Source organism: Alosa alosa, chromosome 1 (genome assembly GCF_017589495.1).
Source record: "Alosa alosa isolate M-15738 ecotype Scorff River chromosome 1, AALO_Geno_1.1, whole genome shotgun sequence".
In the NCBI taxonomy this organism is placed as follows: domain Eukaryota; kingdom Metazoa; phylum Chordata; class Actinopteri; order Clupeiformes; family Clupeidae; genus Alosa; species Alosa alosa.
Window position 1 is genome coordinate 33,870,622 of NC_063189.1, and position 12,734 is coordinate 33,883,355.

At 45.4% G+C, this 12,734-nt stretch overlaps 1 protein-coding gene across 5 annotated transcripts in view; it reads right to left on the minus strand.

Annotated features, from left to right (window-relative positions):
• Positions 1-12,734, minus strand: part of fbxw7 (F-box and WD repeat domain containing 7) — an 81,388-nt gene that overhangs the window by 16,242 nt on the left and 52,412 nt on the right. For 4 of the 5 annotated variants that reach the window (XM_048242360.1, XM_048242343.1, XM_048242350.1 and 1 more), the window contains exons 2-6: positions 5,978-6,060; positions 4,248-4,389; positions 2,368-2,502; positions 602-725; positions 214-350 (exon numbers count right to left, since the gene is read on the minus strand). In XM_048242360.1, coding sequence (XP_048098317.1) covers positions 214-350; positions 602-725; positions 2,368-2,502; positions 4,248-4,389; positions 5,978-6,060 — 621 coding nt within the window. Of the gene's footprint in view, positions 1-213; positions 351-601; positions 726-2,367; positions 2,503-4,247; positions 4,390-5,977; positions 6,061-9,621; positions 10,104-12,734 lie in introns of those variants that run through there. The other variant, XM_048242380.1, reaches the window with a different exon arrangement.

The following is a 12,734-nucleotide window of genomic DNA, read 5'->3' on the forward strand; positions in this document are numbered from 1 at the left end:
GAGGAGCAGCGGCAGCAGCAGCGGCAGCGGCGGCAGCAGAAGACTGTTAGTTCAGCCTCCCAGCTCTCTAGTCAGTTTGCACAGCCAACACTGTGACAATGACAGCCAGGATTCACATCCTCATTGTCAACAGCTTAATGGAGAGTGAAACTATACACTCGTGTCACACAATACCGGCATTCCTGCAGTCATTAATACGAGAGGTGAGGTTACCTTGGGGGATTTGAGGTCTCCTCTCCTCCAGTTGGTGTCTATTCTGTGCTGCCTGATGTAGGCACTCTTCCAGGGACTATGCGTGAAACCGGGTTTGATTACTTTCCGCCGTTTGATGTGCAGAGGCTCATCAATACCTGGGAGAGAAAAAAGCAAAAAAAGCCTTTGTGTTAGCCATATCCTATTCCTGCTACAGTGTTAGCCATATTCTATTCCTGCTACAGTGTTCCTCTGATGTTCATTTTTTATTCTTCATTACTAAAATGGTGACATGTATAGTGTAATCACACCTCCATCATTGAGCCTGTTGAGCGTTAATATTTTCCTGTATCCTGCAGTATTTGTGGTTGGCTTCGCATGTCTGCGTGTGTCGGGCTCCAACACCTACCTTCCTCCCTGCATTTCTCCCTCCAGAGCAGGTTGTCCTCGGCCAGGATGCGCCAGTAGCGACACGTCTGAGCCGCCTGCAGCAGGTCCTTCGGCTCCAGGAATGACAGCACATACAACGCCAGCTGGGAGAGATGGAGAACGACAGAGAGAGAGAAAGAAAGAACGAGAAAGAGAGAGAGAGAGAGAGAGAGAGAGAGAGAGAGAGAGAGAGAGAGAGAGAGAGAGAGAGAGAGAGAGAGAGAGAGAGAGAGAGAGAGAGAGAGAGAGAGAGAGAGAGAGAGAGTTCAGTTGGGGGTTTCTACTCACTCTTACTGTTATCTGGCTTTATCCCGCCTTTATAAAAAGTAATCCGGTCGTAATCCGGTAAAATTTGAGGGAGGAACGAGAGAAAATGGGCACGTAAAAAAGTGCTGGAGCTGAGAGCACTTAGCGGCGGCTGACAGTTACGTAAGGCAGACTACAGTTGGCAGAACCTCAGAAAACAGATTTCTGCTTGCTACCATTTCAGTCAAATCTACACTAATTGCCTGGAGGAGATGGCTGTCAAGATCCAAAATCCAAACATGTGCCCCACGTCTCGATCGCGTCTCCTTAACCAACCAGTAGGAGTAAACAGCGGAGATAAAGACAGGCAGACAGCGCCAGAGAGAGTGAATGGTAGGCAGACGAGAGAGTCTTGGGGAAATGGAGGAGTAGATCTCATCTCCTCATGTGTCAGACCCAACCACAAGCAGGAAGCTGGGTCTCAGTATGGGGTTGGGAGCGCGGTTAAGGTGGAAGGGAAGTGCTTCAACATGCCATCACATTCTCACTCTCCCTCTCTCTTCTCCCCCTTTGCCTCGTCTCATCTCATTCCAGTCAGTGTGCGGCGAGTGTCACTGTGCATGAGGAGACAAGCGTCACCCCCCCCAATCCTCCCCCCCCCATTTCAACCTTCACATACAGCCATCCTTGGCATCTGCCAGGTGTGAGACGCTGTGATAAGAGATGAGAGTCTCTCGGCTGCTAAAGGGTCTGTGGGGAGCTCCTGTGCCATGGGAAAGCAGATATCCTCTGTCTGCTGTGCTCTGCTCAGCTCTGCATGGCGGCTGATAAAGCAGCAGCGAAGAGCATCTCCAGCCACGCCGAGGGGGATTAAGGGAATCTGTTCTCAAGGAGGGGTTCATCTGCACAAAATGTATGGGCACTAATTACAAAATCCAAAACGAGTCAACAGACTTTTGTGTGATAAGCCAGTTGGAGGGCACGGGATTTTGCATAACGTGAAACTAAACTATTCTTGAAACGTCTTTCAAGAATTCTAATAGCTCAACAGGGCATCTGACATTAATGACTGTTATTCCGTAACAAATAAGAAAATATGGAGGACTAGTAAATATGTTTGGGTTAGTAAAATAGATCTGGCAACTCCTGGCAAGTGTTCAGCTTTCTGTTAGCTCCATTTAGCTAACTGAAGGTTACCCAATGCTAACTTGGATAACTACTGTAATACAACATTATTTTAATATTCTATACTCCACAAATTGCTTTATAGATTTACAAAATGTAGGTCTTCCGGTCAATAATAATGTTAGGACTAGTAATAAGGTGTCATTTCATGTCTCCTGGTTAATACCATCAAATAATTCTCAAAATATTGACAAATAAGTGGCTTGCTGGACAAGTAATAATCCTGCTCTCCTTGTGACTTAAATATATGTTGTTGAGATGGTGAACCATCTCCATTTTGGGCCAACATGTATATGAGGTGGATGTTGTGCTCACCTCTTTGGGCAGGAGTGAGATGAAGTCCCGCTGGAACTGGGGCTCGATCACCTGCATCATGTGCTTCACCTGCGTGGGCTCACAGCTGTCTATCAGCTCATCCAATGCCAGCAGCTTCTCTGGACCACTCCAACTCTGCAACACACACACACACACACACACACTGTCAAGGATACATAGAACTAACCAATGTATGTGGGTCTCCTCGGACCCAGATTAGCCTTAGGTAGATGTTTATGGACAGCATATCAGTAAAGGCCTCTTCCATAGTGTTTTTCGTTGTTAAAAACATTAATATGTTCTTGGTGCTCACTCCAAAATAAATTTCCTGTGGAAAAGCTGCCTAATGAGGAGCCATGATGTTTATGAGGGAAAGGAAAACTCTACCCATAGAAATCACCTGTAATTTAGTGCTCTGGCTTTTCAGCCCCTGGGGGATAAATGCGGAGTTCAAAGGGTTTCAGAGGGCAGATCCTGGGGTGCATTACCCAACACGCTGGGCCCACGGCCACAGAGCTGCACTCAGCACACCCAAACAACTCCTCTTGGTCTTCTGTCTTAAGCTAAACTACAAGTGTTTCCATCTCGATTCATGTTTATAGTAAACTGAACGATGGTTAATAACAACTTAGGTGTTACTACACATGATATTTATCATTTTTCATCTTCAAACATGCCTCATTTGAACATTTCCCCAATTAGTACAAACACCCTTGGTGATCTGCAAGTTGGGACTGGAATATGAATCCCTGGGATGGGCAGAGAGCATTTAGTTTTTGTGTTGGTTGACATATTTAACTAACCAACAGGTCAACGTGTGGGAGTCTGTCAATGGCGCAAACCAGCTGTGAGAATGTCATAGGATTAACACCATTTGGGTGGTGGTTCAGCAACCCAAGCCATGCATGTCGAGTTACATAACAAGGGTCAGACTGGGTTCCAAATAATTTTATTTCCAAAGACACTATTATCCCACCAGTATGGTGGTGTGCTGAGGCTTGTTTCTACATAATCTCCTCTTCAAAAAGCTTGAAGCATTTGACTCAGCACACAGACAGCTCACCATCAGATATGCTCAGTCCTTAAGAGACAATGGTAGCAAGCTTTAAAGCTTTAAAAAAAATGTGTGCTAATATCTTCTAAACAAACCCTATTGTTAACACTGAACACTACATAAAAGGCTAAGAAAATAATCTGTTTAAATTATGGTGCAACTTTCAGAGGCAATAACTTACTTACTAAGAGAAATTGACTGTATCCATGCTCTTGCAGATGGTGAAAATAATGAAAAACCATTGAAAGGTGTTGACAGGATGAGCAGTGTTGACAAGTCTCTAAAACACAGAGGGCCCCTTCACACATCTCTGTAGTAATAGCATCAGCACCGCTGTCCAAATGCGTCAAATGTGAATAAGGATGATGTATATTTATCATTAAGCACTAAGCCTTTATGAAAGGACAACTGAAGAACATGGAAAGAGAGCCGTGTTCCACTCCACCTCAGTGGCATTTTGTTTGGCATGGTGATACAATTCATAGAAAAATACCAGGAACATATGTCACTTTTACTTAGACATATTAAACAATGTGTGAGAAACTCCATCTAATTGTTTTTTTTTTGTTTAAGTCCAAATCCCACCCTCTCAGTCAAGACAGGTTGAAGCTGAGCACAGCTGTGGTGTGGCCACCAAGGCCAAGGCTGCAAATGAGCTCTAATGAGCCTGAACAGCTCATTTTCCTGTGGCGGCAGAGCGCTTTCGCATTTGATGAAACCCGCGTGAGAACGTGCCAACTGCTTGGAGCTCGCTCGTCTGAGGACCCCACTGGCTGACGTGAGGTGTGTGTGGGGGTGAGGCGCCAGTGGCGTAGGGTGTACTCACCTGAAAGGTGCGGAGCCATTCCTGCAGGCCGCTGGGGGGCTGGATGGAGGTGATGCGGCGGCGCTGCTGGCCCTGGCCGTTGGCCGCCCGCAGGTCCCCAAACGTTGTGGGAGTGGCAGGGTACGGGACGAGCCCTGTGGGGCTGCGGAGACGAGACAAACACAACGCTACTTCCACCTGTGCACCACTCCAACATGTTTATCTGGGTACTGGCTAACACTGACTGTGGAGAAATAACTGTCTATGCTATGGGCATCAAAAGGCGAGGAAGGACCATTGAAAGTAATGCACTAAAAGCACTTCCTCACAGAAGAGTTTGTTTGGGAGCTGAGCCTACAGAGATGTGTGTGTGTGTGTGTGTGTGTGTGTGTGTGTGTGTGTGTGTGTGTGTGTGTGTGTGTGTGTGTGTGTGTGTGTGAATCATTAGCAGAGCGCAGAGCGGGATGAGCTGCGGCAGCCTGTGTGGATATCTGATGCCGCATTTAATCACAACTGTGCCGCCACTACAAAAGGCTGGGTGGTGGGAAACGCTCCGCGTCCACGACTAATGAGCTGAGCAGCCTGAATCGGAGCCAAGAGCTCACGACTGGCCCGTCCGAGCACCCACACCACACCGCCTCGCCACTGCCCCACCGCCAACACTGGGGCCAGACAATGCCCTTCTTTATTTGCCACACAAGGCCATCTACATACTGAGTGCCAATTTTGTGTTTTTCAGCTAGCCTTTCACCATCGCTTCTGAGGTTCATTAGACCTCCCTGGATGGTGCTTGATGGCCTATGCATGATTTTTTTGCATGACGTTTGCATAGCTTGTTTGCTACACTGGTTTGCTGGATCCGTTCACTAGGGGACTTCAAAGTGAGTATGCTGCCAGACGAACCATTCTTGGTATCAGCAGGCTGCGGCCCTGAGCTTTAAACTTCAGGCTGCAGACAACTTCAAAGGCTATATCATCACTGTGTCAAGAGACGAAAAAATGAAAATATTCAACGGCACAATTTCAGGGGCTGGATCCATCCTGCTTAGTGACAATCTTCATGGGAGCAGGCAAGGTCTGCTCCATAATGGATTCATCTTTAATGGGATTTCAGAGAGAGACAGGAGCCAAGGCTGTGCAACTACCAGCCAGCTGCAGCCAGCAGGCCACTTGATTGAGAGGCGCAGAGGATACAGTCAGTAGGTGGCCAGGAATGAGTGTGTGGCGCGCACACTTGAGATGCCAGCCACTCAGGGGAGGGCCTGGATCAGCCTGCTCAAGTCCATGCCTGAGAAGCAGCTGCTGCTGCTTGCACTGGTTTATCTGATGAGAAGGATCACAGATTGCCTAACAACACAACACTTGATGCTGTGGCACACGGTGCTCTGATCTACAACCAGACTAACATCAAGCGGAGGGTTGCCGGTTCTAACCCCGACCAGTAGGAACGGCTGAAGTGCCCTTGAGCAAGGCACCTAACCCCTCACTGCTCCCCGAGCGCCGCTGTTGTTGCAGGCAGCTCACTGCGCCGGGATTAGTGTGTGCTTCACCTCACTGTGTGTTCACTGTGTGCTGAGTGTGTTTCACTAATTCACGGATTGGGATAAATGCAGAGACCAAATTTCCCTCACGGGATCAAAAGAGTATACTTATACTACATATTTCATAAGTTCAAACAACCCAAACGAGTCATTTTTTAAGGTATCTATTTACTTTTTAAACCCAAGAATAAAGAATAATTTTTGTCTTACCTCGAGTAATCTGGGCCTTTGCAGGGCTTCTTCCCTGAAGGGAAAGATCGGACCTCTGGACCATGGTCCAACTTTCTCTTCATCTGCAAGAGGAGGATAGAGACAGCATTTAGCTCTGGGCAATAACAGGCAGAGGACTCCCAACACCATACCACACAGAAGAACCATTCTTTGCTTGAACAGTTTAAATCAATTCTTGCACCATGGCAGACAGAGGGAAATAAATCAATTAATTGAGACCACAGACAGCAAGCTCCACGGCCACGCTGGTGGAGATTGTCATTACGATGTATTCTTCATGAGGCTTCTGACCGCGTCACCGCCGTCTTTGTGGAGCGTGCGGTGTGAATCAATATGATTACAGTGGGGCGTGGAGCCTTTGACTCCTCATACATGCAGATAAAAGGTCACGCTGCTCTGTGCAGGCTGGGCCTCTGTGTACTGCAACAGCGTGAGTGCCTGGTGCCAGCCAAGCAGCCGGGAGGGCAGAGAGAACAGGACTCTGGGTGGTCTGATGCTTACTGTAGGTCCGCTACCAGGGCGGGTCTCTGATTGGACTGTGGCATGGCTGCGCACACACACACACACACACACACACACACACGCACGATTGGGGGGGTGATAATGAGGGGCACAGTGGGCCCTGGCTGCATCGTTCGCAGCCATGAGAGCAGCTTGATTTATACTGCAGCTGAGGGAGGAAAGAAATAGAGCAACCCCATTCTTTACTGTCCTCCTTCTGGTCTTCTCTCTCTCGCTTCCAAACACACAAGCAATCGCTCTCGCGCTTCTGTGCATAGCACCACCCTGGTTACCAAGACATCCAGTCTGTGAAACAAGGCCTCAGTGTCCACAGTCACGGTCCAAGACCGAAAAACCACATTTGAATAAAACTATTTTCGGTAAGGACAATGCTTCAAATGGAGCCTGCGTCGAAATAAACAGGCTTTCAGGGAGGGACTGAAAGAGGGGCCGCAAACACTGCTTGATTCATGATCACCCTTTCATCCGGCTCACAAGGAGCAGGCAGTGCCCCAGGATATATGTGAGACAATTCCAATTATCACATGAAAATTGGGCTGTTAGGTGCACGCAAGCCCCACACAGATGAACAAGCCTGTGTCCAGCCCTCTTGCAATAGCAGAATGGATGCATTTCCTAGCTAGAGCTTACATTTCTCATGGTAGTAGTGCGACACAATACTTAAACAGCATGATAAACATGCACAGATCCCCCAGTAATGACATCTGATGAATGGTGACTCGTAAGGGGACTTTTACCGCTCCTGCATGATTACTGGCCTGGTGAGGCCGGGGAGGGGGGGTGAAGCATTGCTGTGAAGCGTTTTCTGATGCAAACACCCTGCTGAGGGCTTCACTACATTAAAGCCAGTGGAAAGAGAGGGAGCGATGGATCAAGACTCACAGGCACCAGAGAGTAAATTATGGAATACACTGATGAAAATCACAGAGAAGCACTGAAGATCAATGGAGTGATGGGGGCCACTGACTGAAAATAGCTTGGATTGGAGAGGAATCATCACAAATCACTATGTCCACACTAAAGGCTTAATTAAGAAACTATAGCCTATAGCACAACAAGGTAATAAGATTAATCAGGTGGTAGAAAATAAATGATGAGGCAAGAAAAAAAGCTGTTTATAATTAAAGAAATACTGTATCTCATCTAAGTTTCTGTCCTTGAGGAGGTGGCATATATATATATTTTATAAGGAGGAGGAGGTGGCATATATATATATTTTTATTAAATGATTGTGTATTTGCTTGTTCCAACCAACAATCTTGTTCGACTAAATGGTGAGACCACTGCATTGGCCGTGCAATGACCGAGTAAATAGTGCAAATAAACGCATGCACTCACAGGCTAAAGAGTGAAAAGCTGCGCGAGTATACTAGGAAGAGGGAGGGAAGGATGGGGGGGTTAGAGAGAGAGAGAGAACAATATTGTTATATTGGCAGTCCGGATAAAAGAGCACTGGTTTTACACTGTGGGAAAGGGAAACCTGAGATGAGCAGAGAAGACAGTGTTTGCAAACCACTGGTAATCACACTACAAACTCAACCTTTCTTCTTGTTTGCTTCTATTGTTGCACAGTAGACAACTTGAGAGAAAATTAGACTTTAATTTATATTGTTTTTTGAAATCATGGGTCTTGTGACAGTGATGAAGAACCATCCATTCAAAGGCAAGGCAAGTACACAACAAGAATTCACGTAAGATCAGAGTTGTTTTGCATCCAGATGAGACAACAACATGCACATCAGTTATTATCTGAAATGCCAGTCCTTGAATAAATCACAGCCCATTTGAAAATTTTGGGCATGCCGCTTCCTGATTACTGAGAAACCCTGCTTTTTCTACAATCCAAATAATCTAGCTACAAAAAAAAAAAAAAACCACTAAGCCGAGAAATAAGATAAAATATGTATTAAAAATATTTGCATATTTTAGATCTTATGTGAACATGTGTTGGTCAAACTGTGAGCTGCAAGGCACTCCACAGCATTATTGTTTATTTCAAACCGATGTGGGTATATCTAATCTCAGGCCTCAATTCGTTAAGATTGGAATGATTAAACGGATCACTGACAATGTCATCGCTACTTTGAAATTCTTGCATTGTGTGCGAAACCTGCGTATAATGCACTAGAAAGAGGATCGCTCTCCCTGAGGTCCGTTTTTCCCTTCACTCGCATCAGTTGCGTCGGTAGAATTTTCACCAATTTTCTTTGCAGAGGTCAACTGCATGGCAGGGTCCCCTATAAGTTACCTACATAAATAGTTTGACACAGTAACCCATTATCTAATACGGATATGAAGACACAACATAGGGATGATATGCTTCAACAGGCAGGTTTAACAAAAACGCAACAGCCCTATCCAACAATTTCATAGCCTACATCTCCCAGCGTAAATGAAATTGAAGAGTTTAATTGATTCAACAAAGTAACAGTTCTAACGAAACAGATAAACATGATTAAAAGGAACATCACAGCAGCTGATGGGATGAAACCACTTTAGTCCAAGACTCGTTTCACTAACGTGCTTTGATGGCTGCTCTGTTCCTCATGTAGCCTAATCATTTGCAGTCGATCACATCTTTCGCACACTGGTTGGCACGAGGCAAAGGCTTTACATTAAGATGCCGAGCGATCACTATTGCAATTTGTGTATATGAGGACACAGGATGAAGCTCAGCTGCGGCTTCCTTGAATCCGTGTTAGAAACAGGTGCAACTGCATTTGTGCGATGGTCACGCCACTTCAAACAGCACTGTATACAATTCGCAGACGTCCGTGTTACCACGACACACATCCGTTGAAATGCACGCACAAATACAAACTAATGGTATTTTGGAGAACCCAAATAATTTCCGATAAAGTTGCGAATTTGCAGGCTTAATAATGTATCCAAATAATCATATGGCATCGTATTTTACAAATAGTCAAAGGACTCGAGTCCGACAGCATTAATATTCCTGCAGTGCCATTGGAATCTGCAGATGTTGCGGTGCCGCAGGTCTGCCGGTGCTCTCTCAACCATTTTTACATCTTCAAAAATGTCAATCACGACCGAAAATAGATCACAAACTGACGAAAGTGTGATTATGAAATCCTACTCACTTTATAGAAGATCATCTTTAAAGTGCCGTAGAACCCCATCGTTGTAATCCGGTGTGGTTGGTTTCCTTTACTGTAAATTGCTGTAGCTCAAATAGGTCTGCCTAGTGGGTACTCTCTGACAACGCGCACGGAGCGTACTTTCAGGTAGATCCGACACAGTCTCTGATGTGGACATGCTCGATCACGTCACAGGACGGACGTGCAAAGAGGAGAATCCTGTGCAGATGGCTCCACCACGTATTCACCATATGTGGATCGGTAACAAATCAAATCCTCGCCCCGCGGTTCACTCGACTGTCCTCAACCGACTACAGTAAGATCGGAAAGAAAGATGCCGACGAAAATGGGGAAGCTGAGCATACGGGGAAGCTGAGCATACAGGGAGACAGAGAGAGAGAGAGAGAGAGAGAAAGAGATTGAGAAGGGGAGGGGTGGAGTGAGGAGAGAGAAGCGCAGGACCCTGCCCTCTTTGGTGCTTCTCCTACACTGGCTCACGCGCAGGGATCGGATTACATCTTCCCCGACAGAGGAGAGGGAAATGGTGCAGTCCGAGATTTAACCGTGTGCGCAACGCGTCCGTGCCACCAAGGGCAGTGGCATCCGACAATGTGTGGCCGTCTTGCTGGATACCGAGAAAGAGTTTAGTGTGTTGAATGCAACTCACTTGTTGCCGTTCACTCCGTGCGGACGACAATCCTTATCTCTTCATAATTACTGAACTGGTGGAATTTTGCAATGAATGAATGCTCATGCTGTAACTGGAGCGCATCCATATTGTAGCAAATTACTACCACCACAATATAATTTTTTAAAAAAAACCGTCAGTGCATACATTATAACACCCTTCCATTCATGAAAGAATATAAATGGTGTTTAAATTCTTTTAAATAAACTCAATAATCTAATCAGTTTGGATCCAAGTGCTAAACTTCTCCAATAGCATGTGAAATTGGAACAGAGCGGTGCCCTGGTTTGGGAATCATGGAGATATGCAAATGGCTGTTGGCAGACATAAACAACCTCCAAATGATTCTTTCAGTCTGAAAATCACAACTAAATAACCAAGTAGATAAACACCACAATACAGCTTTGTTTTCTGATTCTACTAATGATTTATGGTGCTACAAATCAATACTCTGTGCCTTTTCCACATTTGTTTATCAAGTTGCAAACCTGTTGTCCCTCATTCTAATGCAGTCCACAAAGAAAACACAAACAAAAGCACAACAAAGCTCCTTTGTTTATCTTCATCAGTTTGGACAAAGGGAAATTGGGAACCTTGCAGCATTGTGCATGGGCACACCTGCAATTGAGTGAAAATTGGCAACAATCCCTTAGCTTGCCTGGCAAGTTCAGACATTTCCAGAGGGAAAAGGGTTGAGGCTCGGTGGTGATCTATTATATTTCCTTGAGTAGAAAATAGAAACAGCAAATGGATTTAGAACCAAAGAGGCTACATGATGTAGTCAGAACCATTTCTGAATAGTGTTCCTGCTATGTTAAGAGTAATGTAATGGCTCGTCTTCAGCAGTTATATAAAAGCTGACCTTAATTATACAAATTTGTTCCTGAATGTGTGAGGTTAGAGAAAAAAAAAAATTTCAGGGATAACGATGAGATACTTTTATAGTTGCAAAACAATGGAACTATTTGAAGTCCTATTTTGTACTAAACATTCCAAAACGAATCACAAACAGCCTCCCAGCATTCTTTTAATCACTAACAGCAGTACATTTCGGCTGTGAGCATCCAATACATTTGGGCAACTAAGGGCTCATCATTCCCCACACACCAACAGGCAGCATCAGGACAGACGTCCTACAGGGTTGCGGAAGGCTCTGCTAAAGCAAAGACTATGGTTGCATAATTGATCTCTTATGCTCAAATACTTCCAGTCAGGAAGTCTTTTCACTCGGCACTGTTCAGCACGGACTTGTAAGGCAGAATCTTGACACGCAATGGCATAAAATGGCTGCCCACTCTTTGCCAGTCATCTTCCTCTAAGGGGCAGCAGTGTAGTGTGAGTTACAGAGGAGTGGCATTGGGCGAATAAAATTGCGCCTGTCAGAAGTTCACCAGCCATTCCTTGACAAATGGCTGAGCAAACCTTTCCATCTGCCAAAAGCACTCCAGACCAGAGAGGCTCTTCAATCTCCTGAAATGACCCAAAGGGAGGGTGGGTGCAGACCGACTGCAATAAGATGTTAAGATGCGAGGTGACCATCAAGACAGATTTTCAGAGATGGACATGACTGCTCACAGAGAGCTTAAAGAAACAATTGTGTTTCTTTTACAGTGAAGTATGTGGGAGAGCACATACATAGCTTCTTCAATGCAGAGTGATCTTTGATAATAAATCATATTATGTACTGTATATAGTTAGTTTTCAGTTAGTTTTTCATGTGCCCAGTAGTTAAGTTAATGAGATCATCTAATATTCTCTAAGTGGTGGGTTTAGGTGTCTACAGAGGAACAGAAGTGAGGACTTGGGCATTGAGCCCCTTTCCTCTGTCTCCATAACAACACCTTCCTATAGCGAGCGCTAAGGTTGTGGGAAGCTTCTGTCAGTCCCACAGTTGTGTGTAGACACTCCTCCTTCCCAAACGGCTCTCCAGAACAGAAGTCCTAAACTTTACACAGCAGAGAGGAATGTGTGGCATGCCAGGAGGGGAACGGGTATTTCTCTTTCAAAAGTTTCCCCAGACACCTCTTTTGTGGAAAGCCTTCTGCTGCATGGCTGAGCATTAACCCGTTCCCTGCTGACAACCCTCCCAAAACGTTCAGACACAGACATGGGTCTGCCCTAAATGAGCAAGGAGCCATTTAATACTCCATCTTTTACTTTGTTCACCTCTCAACTACGGCTGAAATGACAGAGGAGCTTGTCAGACTGACAGGGGCTTGCCTGCGAGATGATGAATGGTCTGCAACTGAGCTCTGTTGCGTGTTGTGGCATGGCACTAATGAAATTGCCTTTGAGAGGGTAAAATGCGCAGTGTTCTCTTGTGTAAGACCTCATTTTCACAGCTACACAAAGCTCATTTTGGCAGCTTGAGTCAAGATAAACCATCCAAACATGTTTGACATAAAAGCTGTTAAATTTTTCGATGAAA